General features: G+C 36.3%; 1 protein-coding gene across 1 annotated transcript in view; it reads right to left on the reverse strand.

Moving 5' to 3' along the window:
• Nucleotides 1-19586, reverse strand: part of LOC140139927 (nuclear pore membrane glycoprotein 210-like) — a 73944-nt gene extending 54358 nt beyond the window's left edge. The window contains 13 exon segments of the mRNA XM_072161707.1: nt 1166-1321; nt 2640-2780; nt 3371-3512; nt 6909-7020; nt 7778-7843; nt 8305-8433; nt 9355-9487; nt 10193-10343; nt 10925-11021; nt 14971-15011; nt 15013-15100; nt 15553-15692; nt 19410-19586. Coding sequence (XP_072017808.1) covers nt 1166-1321; nt 2640-2780; nt 3371-3512; nt 6909-7020; nt 7778-7843; nt 8305-8433; nt 9355-9487; nt 10193-10343; nt 10925-11021; nt 14971-15011; nt 15013-15100; nt 15553-15692; nt 19410-19573 — 1560 coding nt within the window. The 5' untranslated portion in view covers nt 19574-19586.
• Nucleotides 19587-19891: the final 305 nt, after the last annotated feature.

A 19891-nucleotide genomic window follows, 5' to 3' on the forward strand; every position in this document is an offset into this window, starting at 1 on the left:
TCAGTTCATCATTGGAGTCCTCCTGATGAGGATGTGTGTTGTACACATCGAAATATTGAGGTAACTATCTCAATATATGTTGTGTTGAATTACAGTTTAAATCTACTTTGCTACAAAAAAACTGTTCAAAACACAAGACAGATTTGCCAAGTTTGAATTTTTGTTTCTGTTTTTTTGTCTCTGGAAGAGGCTAAATGGCGTGAAATATCTGAAATTTTTGCAACAAAATTATGTCCAAATTAACCCACTTTAGTCAAGAAATTGTTGTTTTTAATTTCATACAGCTAAGAAATTCCCCAACTTGCAAAATTTGGGTCCATGTTATAATTACATTTGTCAATGCTCACACAAAATATTTTAAACAATTAGGCCTGCATATTTCCATATGCCCATATATGCATACATCCATATCAAAATGATGCACATGCATGTCGGTTGCTACATGTGTCTCATTTCACATAATAGCTAGGAATAAATACCACACTCATCTCAAGTGGAGGTCACTTACAAATCATCCCCAAGTCACATGGTTAACAAATGTTCTCTGTATTCATAAACCATGTGACTTGGGGATGATTTGAAGTGACCTCCACTTGAGATGAGTCTGATATTTATTCCTAGCTTTTTATGCCAAAGAGACACAAGTGCATCGTTTTGATATGGATGTACGCAATTATGCCAGACCACTTATTTATTTATTGTAGGTGAGGTATTTTTGGCTGTTGATTTTAGAATTTTGAGCTTTTTTAGACGGTGAATGAGGTATAATGATATTAAGCGATCATGAAAGTTCATCTGTGTTGGTATGCTCGGTCTCGCTGATGAAAGATGGAGTAACCATCTGAAGAGTCTGAGAGGTAGGACTAATTACCTTCTTGTGTTTGGATCAAAAGTTTTAAAACTTTAATCACAAAATAATATTGTCGACATTCAAAAGGCAAATATCAATGTATTGCGGTTTTGTTATTTTCATGACAATCGTAACAGAATTGTGCATTGAATAAAAAAATAGAGAAACATAAAAAAAAATTTACACACACACACACACACCCCCCCCCCACCCCCACAAAAATTGTCCATGTTTTGTAAAGAAAATGCACATGTACCGATATATGTCATTTGACTATTAAAAAAATCTTATATCCAGCCATATATGATTACTTACCATGCTGAGTCCATAGTGGGATGGATTGCGATTATCAGCAGCCGTCACATTGGTCATTCCCACTGTATTGGCTGTAGACATTGTCCCATGGACATTGACTGTTGCTATTTCACGATGACTGGACGTCCAGATATATGTTCCAGTGCCACCAGTAGCCTAAATATTGAGACAACAATGAGTGTTTGTCAAAATGCAATTTCATTATCATCAACATGATCATCATCCAGCTAAAACGAGCAAGCAACTAAAAGTTGCTTGTTAATTGTGCTACAATATACATCCAATTCAACTATAGCACTTGCTGTTACTGATCAGTAAAATATTGTTAGTGTCCCCAATTACTACATGAGACAATCAAATTATTGTTAACTAGGATTTCCTTCAGTTACTGATGCTATACCATTCAGCAAATTACTTCAGCGGTGTTCGTCTGCTCTGTCTGATTATCACGTAAAAAGAACTTAAGACACACATTGCTACACAGCTTGACCAGCGAATGAGGTGCCAATGTGATGATGACGTGATTCCATTAGCCAATCAGAAGCACACTTGTGTATATGCCATAAACTGCACCAGATTGGCAGACCGCTGAAGTTCTCTGCTGAAAAATATAGACCTGTTTGCATTACTGACATGGTCAACATTCTTGATGTTCAGCATTACCCTAAGGACAATTACAAACACACATTTTGTTATCGATCTTATTGACCATATATGTGACACGATCTTGTCCCTGGGGGCCAAAGGAGGCATTTTTGAAAATTGAGTTACTATAATTATTACATTATACTTGCAATTGGCTTTCATTTACTGAAAACACCAAAGGCCTAGCATACTTGGTTATGAAATTATGAAGTTTTTTAATGTCTATTTTCTTATGTATTTTATTGTTTTTTACTCCTTATTTTTACCTATATCTCAGTTTCAAATTTGCCGCCTTTGGCCCTCATGGACCAGATCGTGTCACATATCATTTGTTATCAGCCATGGCTCAAAGCCATAAAGCAATTCGCCATAATTCTTTTTTTTGTCAAAATTTCTGATATTTTTAGCATTTGTTTGTCATAAAAAATGGCAGAAATTTTAACTGTTGTTACTAATATAATTTCATAATTTTTAACAAAGAATTTGAAAACTTATGTTATGGCTCTTACTCAGGTAGTGTGTCTATTATGCCACCCCTAGCATCCAACGGTCCATGTGTCCAATCCCAAGTTTCTATTCCCTAACTTAGCCCTACTTACCTTCAATGTGTACTGATAGATGACAGATTTGGATGGTTGGTAAGGGAAAGCAAGGAATTCAGGCTTCACTATAATTGGATCATAGATTTCCTATTCCTATCTTAGCCCTACTTACCTTCAATGTGTACTGATAGATGACAGATTTGGATGGTTGGTAAGAGAAAGCAAGGAATTCAGGCTTCACTATAATTGGATCATAGATTTCCTATTCCTATCTTAGCCCTACTTACCTTCAATGTGTACTGATAGATGACAGATTTGGATGGTTGGTAAGGGAAAGCAAGGAATTCAGGCTTCACTATAATTGGATCATAGATTTCTGCTTCTTGTGATTCTTTGATCGGAATTCTCAACTCCTCACGAACACCATCCTGCAGCGAAAAATGCAACAAATTGGTACAACTCATGAAAACTCACTCGTCTTGATAGAATCTAATCAATTTTTCATCATAATATTATTTTTCCCTGCATCATTATCAATTCACCTTGATGCTAATTTATAGCTTGTTTTTGGTTAGGCAAAACAAAATGTTTGCTTGCCCTCAGCCATCGACCGAAAAAATGAGAAATCTTGGGTCAAGTTTTTTTTTTCAATAATTTTTTAGAAGAAACCTTAAATTTGGACAGTATCGAGGACATTGTATGTTTGTTATTCACTCATTTATTCATAAAATGCATAATTGATTGAAAACAGGCAGTATTTGCATTTAAATTCAGTCCAAAAACGCACAATTATTTTACCGTAAAATGATCAAGCATTTGTCATTACTAGCCTTTTTCAAAATGGAGGAAAAATGAAGGAAGAGCCCATGGAAAAAAACAGGATCGACCTACTGTCTCTCCAAATTTTTGTCTTGGAAGGGCAATCAAACATTTTATATTTTTTGGTCTTATTATCCCTAAATGAGCTAGTCTGGGCTCCAAATTTAAAATGGGGTTAAAGATCAAGTCAGTCACTTACTGGTCTTACGACAGCAACGAGGGCAGCATTTATCTCTGTGACACCGCTTTGCCTTGTCCTCACATAATGATGGGATCCATTCACTGTAGACTGGAGCACCTCAAAGTATTCATCCTGAAACACTGTATCAATACGGATATTATGGGGGAAAAGTTTAAAAATTGTGAGTTAGAATATGGAAACTTATAATGGTAATAACCTTGGAAAGATATGTGGCATGGTGACAGTCAGAGAAGATGTCTTACACTTCCCACAACGCATTTCTTTCATTTTGATTTTCTAATTCTATATACTAATTTGCTATCTAGTGCAATTTGGGTCGAAAGTGAAAAAAGTACCTCAATGAACAGAGCCCAAATCTTACAGAATATGTTTATTTGATGACTATCGACCCATGTTTAGCCAGTCTATTCTAAATATGAAAACATAGGAAACTTGTACAATTTAGGAATGCCATTTGCTGTAGTGAGGTGATTGCATATATTGCAAAGGATTCTGGGAAGGGTAAGATACCTTCTCTGGGTGACAGCATTCAATTTGAAGGTTTTTACATAATTTACTAAAAATGTACCCAAAAAAAATTCACCTTTTGGTTATTAAATCATAGCCAATTTTTAAAACAATACAAAACAAAAACAATAAGAAACAAAAGAATTTGAGTATTTTTTTGCCAATAATTCAAAATTAATATTAGCAACATTAGATTCATTGCCCTCATACACATTACCCAATCCAGTCAGTCTTATGTTAAAAATGTCAAAATTCAAGTCATCATAGTAACCTATGTTGAAACTCACAAGTCTATGGGCATTTTTATAATCCTTCAGTCTTATTTGCCATATGCCATGTATGACATAACTGACATAACTCACATAAGGACTATAATATGTCCCATATTCGTTTGGAGCAAACTTCACTTTTGAACAGGTATTACCATCAAATCCCCGACTCCATGCAGTTAGGAAGAGATCAATAATACTCATAAATTATATTCTATTTTGGGGTTAGGCTTGATGACATATCAAAGCCTAACCCTAAGCATAAACACTATATATAAAAGCTGAGTATAGATGCTCAATAGTCCCATTTGTATAAATTTGGCATTAGTATGTAAAGAAAGTGTCAACTTAAATGAGTTTATATCTTTGTTAGCACTTAAACAAACACTACACTTATGGAAAACACACATTTTAGAAGTAACAATCCAAGGTTCGTGTAAGTGAAAACATAAAAGGCAAGAATATCCAAACATTCAGCATCAGGGATGAAAACAAGCACTGACATAATTTCCTGACTGCTTTAATATTTCCTGAAAATATGTATTTCTCTATGTACAGGGAATATCCAAGCAAAATTTCCTGATTTGACGATTTACATCCCTGATAGATAATACATGTAGCTGCTTGTATAGCAATGTTAAGTGGTTTTTACAATATATTTCATGATTTGAGCAAATTAAGGATTTAGCTTCTTTTACCACATCAGTCAAGTTATGATGTATGTATGAGCTTGGCGACATGGAATAAAATGATCCTTTTCAGAATTTCATAAATTCGTAAGTAAGATCATACGCATTAAATAGCAATAAAGATAAGAATGTTTGTTACAAGACCATTCAAACAAACAAAATTAGAGATTTTAACATTTAAATCTTGCCGGTTCTTAATATATTTCGCCACACCAAATGTTGCATTGGGATGTTTATCTTTTGATTAGTAACAACATGTATTTGATTTTGTCAGCAATTAAAAAGCAATTATTTAGCCTATAAAGGCCCTTGGAAGTACATGTAATTTTTTAATTAAGCAAAATGTGCAGCTTAAATGCCTCCAAACAGAATTCAGAAAACTGTTATCTATGCAGACATACATTGATTTAGTTACATTGTAACTTACAACACAACAAAATTCACAAATTCTCAACTCCTACTTAAAAATATTAATTAGTTGCAAGAACCATTCAATAAAACTAAATTCCAACAAAACAACATCCAAAGACACAAGAGAGAAAGCCACTTTTTTTTTTAAATAAGCTCAAAAGCAAAAAGGTAGCATCTTATTGTATAATAAAGTTGTAACTGGTGTTTCTAGATACTGTATGTCCTGTACTACCTGTGCGACTTTTTCTTTATCTACCACATGGTTCTCCCTGATTCCTCCTATGTCCTGTAAATGCATGGCGAATTGTTGTCAATATTTTAGACACTCACATATAATATATATGTGACCAGCTGCAACAAAACCTTGAACAAGTCTCCCGACATGTTTTTGAGATATAGGCCTTTAAAGATGACATTCCCATTAAAAAAATTATTCAAATCAAGAAATGTCCAAACGGCGACTTGTTCCTGGTTTTGTCAGAGCGGGTCACATATATACTCTACGGCATAATCAAGAACATATGTGGTAAGGCAAAAAAAATAATGGTTTGTCTCAAAGCTCACGAGTGGTTTGAAAACAAATGCGAAATGAGATTTTTTTTTTTTTATTCCCAACTTTTTTCATGGTATTTGGAGAAAAAAATCTGATTTTCGCCGAATTTTTCTGGAGAAACTAAAAAAAAATGTCCGCATTTGTTTTTTTCCAAATCTCACAATTTTACAAATGCGTGCGTGAGCTTTGAGACAAACCTTTTTTTTTGGGGGGGGGGGCCTAAAATGTGTTATGTCCCTGTTAAATAATTTTCCCTAATCTGGAATTCATGAGCATCTGTCTACCCGAGTTCTCACCGCTGAATGATTTGCAGACACCAACACGTTTTCCCTATCCAATCGGGGATATATTGTCACACTACTAAATTTGCAGTGTTAATAAGTTTCTAGTGACTCTACAGTTGACCTGTCAGGCTCATACACAGCACACTTCTTACACGCTAACTGGGAAGACATAGTCCATATTGGCCAGTTTTAACACTGTTTTTAGCTCAAGTTGCATAGCATAATTTGGAAATGGGCAGAGATATCCCCACCCCAATAATTGGGTTTAATTCTGGTATATCCCCAGTAGGATAGGCAAAACAAGCACTCTGCAACCCACACCCATATCTGCATTTAACGGTTTTGGAGTAAACCATTACTCACCATCACCAGCGAAACTTGCACGAGCAGGCAACCGCCGAGGATATTTCTTATTGGAGGTGTTCCCCTACTGAATGGGCTATTCCATTTAAAATCCACACTTCCCCTGTGGAAGATTTTGCTAAAGTCTTCCACAGAGGGAGTATAAGTTTCAAATAGAATAGACAATTGGGTAGCTTCCATTTGAAATACTCACTCTAGTTGTAGAAGATATAGGTAAAGCTATAACACAGGGGGAGTATGAGTTTCAAAATGATTAACCTTGACCAATTACATTTGAAAAACACTCCCCCTATGGAACATATTTCCAAAATCTTCCACAGGGGTAGTGTGTATTTCAACTGAAATAGCCCAATGCAAGGGACTTCTACGGATGTCCCTGTGTTACAAACTCATCCCCATACGCCGTGTTACAAACTCACCCCTACACACTCCCCACCCCCCCCACCCCACACACTTACAGGTATATCAGCAGGAAACATCTTGTGACTGTCCCTATCAAAGATTTCAATCTGAATCTCATAGTATCTGCCTGTCTGAAGCACCCAGTTCTTGCCAGGGAAAATCACAAAACCTGAAAGCAAAAACATCAAAATTTCGAATTACAGATTTTTTAAATTCTTATTTATTTATTTTTTCTTATGGTTGGCCATCTTGAGTTGCAGTTGCTTGTACTGTATATCTGAAACGGATGGCACAGAGTACAAAAATGAAAGCTTTTAACACAAAATGCATGATACTTGCGTGTAACAGCTGCACTAGAAAGGGTAAATTGAATCCCTGTGGAATATGGAAACACAATAAGACTGACTTGACAGGATCAGAATTTTGTTTTGCCGCATGCGAGAATCAATCTTGATTCTTGCAGAATAAATTTGTGGGAATCATTTGATTCTTGCAGTTGTAAACCAACTTCTGTGTAAACTACAAAAGTTTGCGAGCATCAACTAGGATTCACGTAAATCTGTTTACGATAATAGATTCTCGGATTTTCGCCGAAATTCTGGCTCTGTGACAGTTGTATGGAACTACCTATACAATCCCACCTCCCTCATCCAGACTTCTTTTATATGGATCTCTCGGATCTCATGCAACTGCTACACCTTTTTATTAATTATATTATAAAGCATTTAGAAGAACATCATACATCCATGTAGCATACAACACATATCAAATACCATTTTCAGAGTTGTTAACTCATGTTGAGAAATCTTTTGTTGTCAAACCTTTAGCACTTTAGACATTAACACAGAATTTAATTTTCCAGATTTTTCACCTGTCTTTCCAATGCTTGGTCCAATCGTATGGCAGATAAAATATTTGCTACTCACCAAGGTATTTCGGCTCAATGACATGTATCCGTGCTGAAGGAAGACTGAACACATCGTCTCGAATATCTGAACACAAGCAATTAAGGATCTCAATGTTTATTGTGTTTTCAGTAATAGAGACCAGTGGAATGCTAGACATATGCGCAATCCTACAAAGGTACTTAACAAATCAAAACATGTTTTTGCATGGAAAATTTCAAAGAAAAAATTTGGTAAAATGATGGGGAAAAACCCATGAAGATAAATTTTTAGCAATAGATAAAATTGCATCTTATATTCAAAAGTTGTAGTTCTAAGCATTAGGAATGAAGTAAGAACCTTAACTAACATTGATCAAATATGGTAAAAAATTAAAAAACATTGTTTTTTTCTTAACTCATTTGATTTAAATTGTGATTCACAATAATCCTGGTAAAAGTGAACTTGTTCAAAATGAAATGCTCATTTGATTTAAATTGTGCTTTAAAATCACAATTAACCCTGGTAAAAGTGAACTTGTTCAAAATGAAATGCTCTACAAAGGATACTCCTATCAGTCAACTTGATCTCAGTGGTGCCTAGTGCGACTCCTGTCACCATGGATGTCTCCTCATCTAATGTAGCAATACTGGCTTGTTGCACCACTAGTCTGTACTGACTAGACGGCATGGGTACAACTGGTGAAAAGAAAGGTCAAGAAAAACATATCAGTTAGGTACTAAGTATCAAATACCTGTTCAGGCAGAAAATTGAATCCAAGTCCTAAAATCCAGATCCAACTAAATGTGGCACATTCTTGTAACAAGTAAATACCCTACTCAAAATATTGAATTCTTTGTCAGCTCAGCTAAGGCCAAAAAAAAAGGTTTGTCTCAAAGCTTGCACGTGCATTTGTAAAATCGCCCGATTTGAAAAAAAAAAGAAATGCAGAATTTTTTTTATTTAAAAAAAAAATTCTTTTTTAGTTTTTTCCGTAAAATTTGGCATAAAATACCAAGTCTGGAATAAAAAAAAAAAGAAATCGCATTTCGCATTTGTTTTCAAATCACTCGTGAGCTTTGAGACAAACCTTTTTTTTGGCCTAATACACTAAAAATTCATCAAAATTGGGTACATACATTTGTTAAAAAGAAAAAAGTAATCAAAAAGAAATTATACATCGCATTCGATCGAACGGCATGACATCACTTACAATGTATTGCTTCATCACACTGTTTGTTTTTGCCTGGATTCGGCTGTTCCATCTCACACCCTCTAACATAAAGGCCTTGAAACTTTTTTTTTTAAACTTTATTTACCGTACTAATTTTTTTTTTTCAGCAATTTTTTTTTTAAAGTCAGGGTCGGGCCTACTTTTAAGGTTGGTCGGGTTATGCCAATCAAACGATTTTTTTAGGCCTTAACCCCATGAGAACTACCTGCCGATTGGCCAAAATTAATATTGTGTCCAATTTTGAACCAATCAAGGAGGGTATTAATAAAATCATCTGTAAATCCAAATTTGACCATAAATAGTTTAAAGCCTAGTCATAATTGGCAATTGAAATGAGCATTTCAAGTTATCAACCAATCAGAAATGCTGTTAGATGACCACTCACCTGTAATCTTTCCTTGTCTCATCTTTTCTACCCGATATTTCACCCGCGCATGTACTAATATGTAGATGTCCATTGATGGATTCAACATTAGATGGTCTATGACAATCAGACGAATAATGCTTGGTTTGACGCTCTATATTACAGAATGCAAAACAAAAATTGTTAACAAACAAAATTAAGGAATTTCAATTGAATGAACACAGCTGTATTCGATCTAACCACGATCATATTTTCGCGTATTTCAAACTACAACGAAAATTGAAATTTCCACTCTATTCTTGACTAAAGTCTATCCTCATTTGGGTCTTTGCACTGATAATGAATATTCATGAGATTAGCCACTGATTGCACATGCCAGTGTCCACACTTGGATAGCCCACAGTGTGGAGAAAAATCAAAATGTATCTGTAATTGGAAATAAAAGCTCAATACGGTGGGTCTATGTCCAATGGTTGATGGGGTTTACACATAGTGTTATGAGTGTGTGTGAGGGACATCACCGCAATACCCTATATTCCAACTATATACCGTAAAAACTTGATAGCCGTAAAAACTTAGTTAAAAAAGTTAGCATTATCGAGCACTATAAAAACATGCAAACATGAAGAGCCCCATGCACAAAAGTGTAAAGGGTTTTGAGCAAATCTCATCTCATCTCAACCCCATTAGCTCAATTGGTAAAGCACAGGACTTTGGTATAATTTCATGTTTTCAAAAGCGCTCGATAGTAAGCACATATGCTAACTATCAAGTTTTTACGGTATTGTAATAAAGATACTGGCCAACCGACTGAAAACAAACGCTAATCATCACTTGGTATTCCATAAGCTGCCCTTACCTTAAATCCTGGAGATACAATCCTGGCCGATACTTTAGCAGAGCCAGCCCTAATACCTTCTACCAGGATCTTATCGCCCTGCTTGCCTTGATTCTCCAAGGAGGTGATATACTGTCGAGAAGTGTAAGGCATCTCTTCAAAATTCACGATCCTGGAATAAAGAAAACTTTGTTCTATCAATATTTTTAAGTATTAGATTTGACAAATCCGATTAAAGAGTAGTCTACATGTACTCATTAATTTGGCTTTTGTGGATCTGGTTTATGTTTTCTGAAAATGACAATGTTTTGAGTAGTTCTGTAGGAAAGACAGTTGTGCATATGTTATGCTTGGCTTGTTAGTGACAATTAAAAAACTTAGCCTTCGCATCATGCCACAGTCAAGAAAAAATTACTTTGGCTGTGATTCCATAGCGGGACTTCATGACAAATGAAACACATTTGTTATAAGTAAGGCACAATTGCACAGACTCATACCACCAGAAGTTTCGCCAACTTAGAACGCCGACCACAGAGACCGTCAGTCTATACCACTTTTCGCCCTGATGTGGCAGTGACATCAGTGCGCATTTCATTTGGCGCAACTTCATGTAGCTAGCGAACGCTAAAAGAGCTGGTGTATGCACACACACATGCTTTAAAAGACGCCTCACACATGCGCATGCAAAAGAGCTGTGTTGATGTCACTGCCACATCAGGGGAAAAAATATTATAGTTGACAAGGTTGCCTTACCTGAGTATAGTCTTGGCATCTACTACATTGTCTCCATCATTATCAGATATCAGTGTCCACTCAAATTCAAGGCCTTCTAAACTACTGAATGTGTTGCCTGGTGAAAGAATACAAATAACATAAAAAATTGGAGCGATTGCCGAATAGGGTACAACTCTACTAGTCTTATTACAAGACTGCCCTACCCAAAGTCCACCCTAAACCTTATAACCCTAAACTCCATAAACAAGGACTGGACTCAAGTCTAGCAAGTTGCACCCTACTCGGTAATTGTACCAACAAATTTAAGATTAAATATAACAACTATGGCATATGTGACCAATCACATGAAAACAGGGTTGGCAATTTTTTATTTTTTTTATTTATATATATTTTGTTTTTTAAATCTGATTTATTTGATTTAAATCAGATTTTTTTATATAAATCGGTTTGTTTTTTTTATTCCAAGAACTGCTATACCCGATGATAAAGTCAAAAGAGACCATTGGAATGCTAGACATATGTGCAATCCTATCAGGTATTTACAAAAAATCAAAATCATGTTTTTACATGTGAAAATTTTAAAGAAAACATTTGGTAAAATCATGGGGAAAAAATGTGTTCAATTCTGCACCTTGAAGATGAGTTTTTAGCAATAGATTAAATTGGTGCAGCGCCAAAAATGGAGAGGGCAGGGACAATATACATTTAATTTTTTTTACTGTGGTATTATTATTCTTTTTTTGTTTTACCAGGAAATTACTTTTTTCCCAGCCGGGTGCTCATTTGAGGTACAAACATTTATCCAGTTTTCACAGTAATTTAAACCACCATCTGCTCTAATTTTGACATATTACCTATATTAGGGGTGGGCAAATGGCAAAAAAAATTTAAGACAAGTGGATTCTATGGCCATTTTGGCTGCTGAAACCGAATCCGGAAAGCTTGTTTGCATAAAATGTATATCTATGTTGGGTCAGTGGACTTTTTCAAAATGGCCGCCCAAACCCCATTTTTTTTTTCGACATTTCACTTCCAAAATGCCAAAATTTGAACAACCATAGCTTGTAATAAGTCTTTTATAGGTTTTTGAGGTCACTGAATTCAAATATAAACTAACCAGAGTGTTTTAAGCATTTGAATTGCCAGTAATCTACAAAAAATTCAAAATGGCCGCCAAAAACCACCTTTTTTCCGACATTTCGCCATAAAATTACCCCCAAAATAACAAATATAACATGTAATGTGTCATTTTATATGTTTTTGAGGTCTGTGAATTCAAATATAAACAATTTAGCCTGATTGGGGGCTCTGGTCTGCTGTTAGCTGCAATATATCGCCAAATAATAAGTAAAAATGCCAAACAAATGAATAATAAATGTTAAAAATACACAGGATTGAAAATGATAAATGTCCAAAACATCATACAACAATAAATTCAAGAAGTTTTTAATTTGCAGATCAGCAAACCATTCATGATGATGCATGCATGGCAGTAATAGGGCCTAATGGAATGAATCAAGCTACAGTGGAACCGTTTACCTCTGATGTTTGAATTTATTGCAATAATGCGATACTTACAAGATGCCTCATATCTAAATTTGGAGTATGTTGCACAACAAATCCTTAACAAAGGAGACAATATTGTAACTGTTGGGCTTGATGATACGACAAAGGCGGCAGGACATCATCTTTATGATGTAAAAGCAGACCATATCACTATTGCAGGACCTTCAGGCCAAAGAAAGTCGCTTACAACAGGGTATGTGGACAATGTAAGTCATACTGGTGAGGATGGAGCTAAAGCCTATTAGTTTAAACTAAACTGTTTAGCTATACTGCAAACTCAACTGTTGATGAACTGAAATCTGAAATAGACTTCTGGATGTCCGACCGTGCTGGAGACTGTGAAGTGCTCATGAGGAATCTCGGTATAGACCCAAATAAGATACTGAAATGTTGTGCCCATATAATCCTTGGAGTAGATCATGCGATTGATAAAGTATTTAAGAATACAGAGCAGAAAATAGGTGTACACAGCCTACTTGAAGTCACAGCAGGGAAAAGAATCTTTACATCTCCGAGCTCTTCTATTCACACCCTGGGCTTGATTGCCATTGCTAAGCTGTTATCTCCAAGTCATGCACAACATTCTGCGTCATTGTATAATGACTTCAAGTCCTGGATGGCAAATAACGGGCTCAAAGCTGATGGCTTTAGAGGATTCGTGGCTAACAGATTTGGGTGAATAGCAGAACTAGCCCAGGAGTATTTGACCTGGCATGGGTCAATTCAAGCCTTCTTTAATGCAGTTGTAGAAATCAATAGGAACAAGCTTGTAATTGCTGTGTCTACTGTCTACATTTATCTAAAATGACTGGTTAACATGCTGTTCAGATATCTACTCAAAGATGGGTGAGCTGATGATATTTCCGATGATGGAGATACTATGATTTGACAAGAGGGGTGACGAAAGAAATGCAGATAGAACATGGGCAGGAGTGAAAGGTTTCTTTGACAGCAACCTGGTGGACTTAAATGAGTTGATGGTTGAATGAAAAGAACATCCAAGATCAGAGAAAGATAGGCTTGAAGGTGCTGTAATTGAAGAAGTCATTGATGCAGTGAAAAAAAAGTTGGATTTTCTAGCAACAGTACGCTCAAGCGAAGAAGTTAGCGCCATGCAAGAAGGAGAATCTAAAGAAGAGAGCAAGCAAAACTGTGGCTGTTCTGGAAAAATGCAAGACGCATGGTGGTCCCATGACTCCCAACAACTTGGAAGCATTAGCTGAGCTGAATGAGAATCAGCTATTAGCTGAAATTTCTTATCTGCGACTGACAATTGCCCAAGACATTCGACAGATGAGACGTGTGAAAGCAGATGACAAGTTCAAAATGGAGAAGTTTAGTATGGATGAGCTGCGAGCTTCAATAAGAAATGCCCTGAGACCAGAGGATAATGCTTCCACTGACATTGGCACTCTCTTAATGAATGCATTGTAACTGCTGTGATTTTCATTACACTGTACACTACATACTGTATATTGCCTTGTAGGTAAAAACACTTACCAACAGAGCTTCTTAAATGCTAATTCCATTATGTGGCTCATGTAGGTCATCATTGTTCTTTTGGTAAATGTTTGCGAAAACCCTTGCTCATATTATTATATTCTATTTATGTACATGCATATCAATGCTTTGTAAGTACGATTTTGAAGATTTTATTTTTAACGTTTTGCAGATTACTGGCAATTCAAATGCTTGAAACACTCAAGTTAGTTTATATTTGAATTCAGTGACCTCAAAAACCTATAAAAATGACTTATTACAAGCTATGGTTGTTCATATTTTGGTATTTTTGGGGCGAAATGTCGAAAAAAATGGGTTTTTGGCGGCCATTTTGAATTTGTTTGCACATTACTGGAAATATGAATGTTTGAAACACTCTGGTTAGTTAATATTTGAATTCAGTGACCTCAAAAACCTATAAAAAGACTTATTACAAGCTATGGTTGTTCATATTTTGGCATTTTGGGGGCGAAATGTTGAAAAAATGGGGTTTTGGCGGCCATTTTGAAAAAGTCCACTGAACCAACATAGATATACATTTTACGCAAAAAAGCTTTCCGGATTCGGTTTCAGCAGCCAAAATGGCCATAGAATCCACTCGTCTTATAAAAGATTTCCACAAAATGTTCTCATTTGCCCACCCCTACCTATATGACATAAAACCACTCTCCAAAATCACTCACTGGGAGTACAATGTATGGACAATTTTGGCTCCCAATCAAACAACTACACTGGGTTTCAGAGAAGAACGGCAGTCCCTTGCTTGACGTGAGTGCCCTGTTAATGAGCGACATACGCAGAGCTTTGTGTTCACTTCAAGGGCACCGATCTGCGCCGCAGCGCCGACCAACAATTTGACGCACAATCGGCCAATCAGATTATCGGTCTGTTGCTATGATTGTCAGCCAATCAGAACCCCACTTTCGTGTTTACACTCTGCACGCTCTCAAAATGTAAACAAGTGCCGTTCTTCTCTGATAAAAACTGTCAACATTCACCTTCATCATCCAAAGCTCTGAGCTCAAACTCCTCTGGGAATCCCTAAATATAGCACCCTGGTTGTTGTTATGATGTCAATCAAATCGATGTTGTCAATGATCACATCACAACGGATGATTTGACCACTTCCTGTTGAGAAAGAACACAAGAAAATTACCAGCTGGATAAAAAATAGAACACATTTAGACACACTTGCATGAATTTTGGGGGTTTTTTTGGGGGGAAGGGGAATATAATTTTGAAATTATTCCCCACCCAAAGTTTTCCTCTTGGGATATCTTACACTTCCCATGATACAGTTCTTCTATTTCAATTTCCTGTACTGATTTGCTATCTAGTGCATCATGGGTTGATAATGACGAAATGTACCTCAATAAACAGAGCACTTCCAGATCTTGCAAAATATGTTTATTTCTTGACTATCGATCCATGTTTAGCTAGTTTATTCTCAAAATGAAAACAATGGGAACCTGTACAATGTAATAGGAGTGTCATTTGATGAAATGATGTATCATGCTGCAAAGGATTCTGGGAATGGTAAGATCTGATTTTCAATAAAGTGAATGAACACAGACTGTTACCTTCTTCTTCAGCAAACACCACACTGGTGACCTGTGTTGGGTGTGTTGATAAGGCAGTGACCTGGGCACGATGGGGGGAACATCCTCCTACACCAGAATCCATGGGCTGCACCGATGCCACCTCCGGTCGTGACGATCGCCTGTAACATGCAAAGTTTTCATTTAGTTTAGATTATAATGTACCCAGCGATCGAATTCGACGGTATCGCATCGCAAAATACGATGCAATTTCCATCAACTGCTATGCACTTTTCCAAAATGCATAGCTAAAAGTGCTATACTGCTATGCAAACATGTGTTTTGCATAGCACAAACTGCGATGCAAACAAATTGACTGAATTCGAACCCTGAATGTACCGGTAATTATTTTTTTTAAATCCCAAGTTTTAACATATTTTAATTGATGCAGAAAGTTGCTGAATTACCACGTACATCACCATATATTTGCTGTAGCCTACATAGCTGCTACTAATGCAGAGAGTTTCATGCCCATGTAAATACATGATTGACCCCTCAAGTAAGTTAAATGATTCTCTTTTTAATGAAAGCAATTTTAGATGAATTTATTAAATTTCAACATTTTATGAACATGCCTATCAATGGAGCAGTTTTGTTAGTGCAGTCCATTGAATTTTGTCCACGGAACAGCACTCGCTATCGGGGAAATGTACATGTATATTCATTCCCCACTATAGCACAATAGACATTCATATGATAAAGCAGGCTCAGGCGATATTTAGATTAATCGAAAATAATCGATTTTTTTTTTTTAATTGGGTACTCAATTATTTAAAAACACTGTAATAGAAATATCGAGATTTAGATTTTATCGAAAATAATCGACTGTATTTCTAAACAAATAGATTATTTAAGCAATTTTTCAACTGATAGGTGGTTTTTAAAGTAGTTGCATCTTTATTATAGGTGATTAGGCACTTGAAACTTGATTCTGAGTTTAGTGTCCGCCGCCCGCGTTATGAATTTTGTGCCGCGTTTGAGATGTAAAATCTGAAAATAATTCATTATTTTGCAAATTACTACTAAACCAGAAAGAAAATTTGTTCTGCAAAATTTTTAAACCCCTTTTTTTGTATTTGAACCCTTCAAAAACAATAGCGAACTATTAGATGAATCCATCTAAATATTTGAGCATTAAAATATACAGGTTTTTGACCCTTGCTCTATCCAATTATTTCAATTATACTTTTGGGATACCAGGATAGACTAAAAGAGAAATCAACCTAGCCAAAATGTTTTTACCAGATGGACATTGTTGATGTTGTAAATAATTTAACTAGGAAAGACCTAGTTTTGACAAATTGGTGCCAAAAATGTATTTCATAATGTTCTGCATGATTGTTATTTTTGTATTTAATGAGTCAAATCAGTCAATTCCCCACCCCCATTTCCTCAAATGTATACGGAGAGGTAATAGTACAAATTCAGGAGTGAAGAAGACTGGCATGGTATACTTCGGAATACATTTAGTTTGTTTAAAACTTGAAAAACAAAAAGCAAGATACTTTTATAAATGTTTATGTGTGTGTTTGTGACATTATATTGCGACTGGCGATACCCAATTAGAATGAACAAAAGCGCATAAGCATTGGTAAAAGGCCGCTGATAATGAAACCTTGAAAATAATGAATAATGAAATAGTTGCCTCATTATGAGCTGAAAAAAAATGGGACGCTAAACTCAACATCAAGTTTCAATAGCCTTATTAGCTGAAACTACAACCAGAATAACAAGTGAAACAACTGTTACACACATCTTTCTCCACTTAAAATGTACGGTACAGCAATGTTTAATAGTGGGATTCTATGCAACTAATGATGCTCAACCTATTACAGTCACGCGCTGTTCAATACATCGAAAATAATTGATTACAAAAAATAATTAATCGAAATCGATTATTTATTTTTAACAATCGCCTGAGCCTATGATAAAGGACGCAAATGTCACTTTTTCTACCCCGTCTTGGCTCGCAAGCAAACAATAACATCCTATCACCATTTTTATCCAGGCAGCATCATGGATACGTGACGTCAGTGGGTCATTTGCATACACCACACATGTTAGTCTCCTCCGCAGCCAGTTTGGTTATGCTCCCTCCACACACTGTGTAGATGGAACGGAACCAAACTGGCTGCGGAGGAGACTACATGTGTGTAGAAAACCAGGCCAATGAAAATAGGCACCAATATTTATTACTGAATATTGATGAACATAGGGAGTTACTCAGTTGTTTAGACCTTCATGAATATTTATATTAACTTCTTGATCAAGATCTTAGGCAGGGTGTGTAAATTCAAAAACCTGGGTGTGTACATTTACTGATTTGTGTACAAAGTATAGGCCATGTTGTCAGGCTCACATCACACACTGTAGGTGGCGCTATTCGTCCATAGGGAAGTGGAATGTGCCTGTACGGTCCAAAAATGGCTTTACTGTGGGGCTCAATGGAAAAAATTACTAAAAATTTATTTTGACAACCAAAACCTAAGTGATGTTGACTTATGTTGGTACTGGCATAATAATGGATTTATAAGCTATCACATAGTGCAATCTATTTTCCACCAAGTGGACGCTCGTTAAAGCGCAAAAGCAATTTGTGTGCAAATCAAGACCATCCAAAACAGCTTTCTTACAGTAAAGAATAGGTCATCTGGGGTCACATACAGTAGTGCACATTGTACATGTGCCTGCTGTCACAATTTCACACACAAAATTTTGGACAATTTGGTGACACTATTTTTGTCTGTAACTTCAAAAGTATATGCACTAGAAACATGATTGACCCCTTATTGTTTAGGTAATTTGATTCTCTTTCAAATGAAAGAACTTTCAGCTAAAATTATTGAACTTCAAAATTTTATGAACATCTACCCGCCGCCCATGTTGGTGAAAAGTGGGTGTGTATAAATAATTATAACTTACACATTTGGGTGTGTAAAACACTCCCTACACGGCTGGCTGCCTAAGCCCTTGTTCTTGATTGACAGAAAGTAGGTGACAGTTTGTAGAACGTTTGAAAACGGGTCTTTCAGAATTTACTTAAATTACCGGTACTCCAAAATTACGCAACCGTTTATAAATACTATAAATTACAGAATAGTTTCAACACATTAAAACAAGTTTAATTTGGAAAGAAGAAAGAAATTGATGCAGATTTAACTAAGGAAAATATGATGGAAAAACGAAAATGACCTTGATGGTTTTGATACCATGTAACGGTCGGTTTACTAGCATTTCATTCAAAATGAAAACGTCCTTGATGGCCCAAAATGTCCTTAGCAACCGGTAGACTGGTACGAATTGCCCAGGATGAATAAAAATGTGAACTCAAGCTGGACATGCATCAGGAGGACAGTCAAAATACCTAAAATAATGGTGCGTCAAATTTGCGTCATGAGGACAGTCATAATCCTTAACATGCATGCATGCATGACATGTGCATCACAATTTTGACGAGGGGCTCCGGCTCGGTCATTGTCGGCAAATGTCCGTGATGATTGTTTAGACGCACATGTGGGTCATGGTAGTTAAATCCAACACATGTTTGACAAGTGACACACCACCCCGGGGTCATAGGGTGGGTCATACAAGTGACACATGTAATATTGTTGGTATTTGGGTACGGTATTAAAATTACACTGTGCGACGCTTTTATGTGTACGCGGGTGCGTAACCAGTCATTTAGAGAGAGACCCCCCGGGAATTCGGCGCCAAGTTAGTACAATGACATTCACATCATACGTGCATGCGATATGGCATGCGTATGTACTTAACAAAAATGCTTGACCGAGTGAGTAAGCTTAAAATTAAATTAAAGTTAAACTTCAACCAATTCTTACCATCTATAGCACCCATCACTGGCTTCAAGGGTGAAATTTATTGCTGTAGCAGCATAATACGGTAACATTATACGCGGAACATTTAGTTTGTGACATGATCCTAACTGAAAATAAAGAAATAAAATCGCACAAATTTGTAACATCCGATTGAAATGTGCCGCCATCTTGGAGAACCAACGTGCAAGTGTTTCTAGATATAAAAACCTCAAACAAAGTCGCATGTTAGGATAAACCTCCAGTCATCGATACTCACACAAGCCATGTTTGAGTGTCACGACTGAGAAACCGTATTAGGGGCCGTAGAACTTAGGCTATGCCGCACAACAACAGCAATTGGGTAATTCCTCGCGCCAAGTGTGCATGTGCATCTAAGTAGTCCGACGAGTAGGACCTTTTATTTCTAAGTTACCAGACTATACACTTTTCACACTATGATCACTATCTCACATGGCGCAAGAAAGACGAAGCACAAGAAGTCCAGT

This window comes from Amphiura filiformis, chromosome 18 (assembly GCF_039555335.1).
Source record: "Amphiura filiformis chromosome 18, Afil_fr2py, whole genome shotgun sequence".
NCBI lineage: Eukaryota > Metazoa > Echinodermata > Ophiuroidea > Amphilepidida > Amphiuridae > Amphiura > Amphiura filiformis.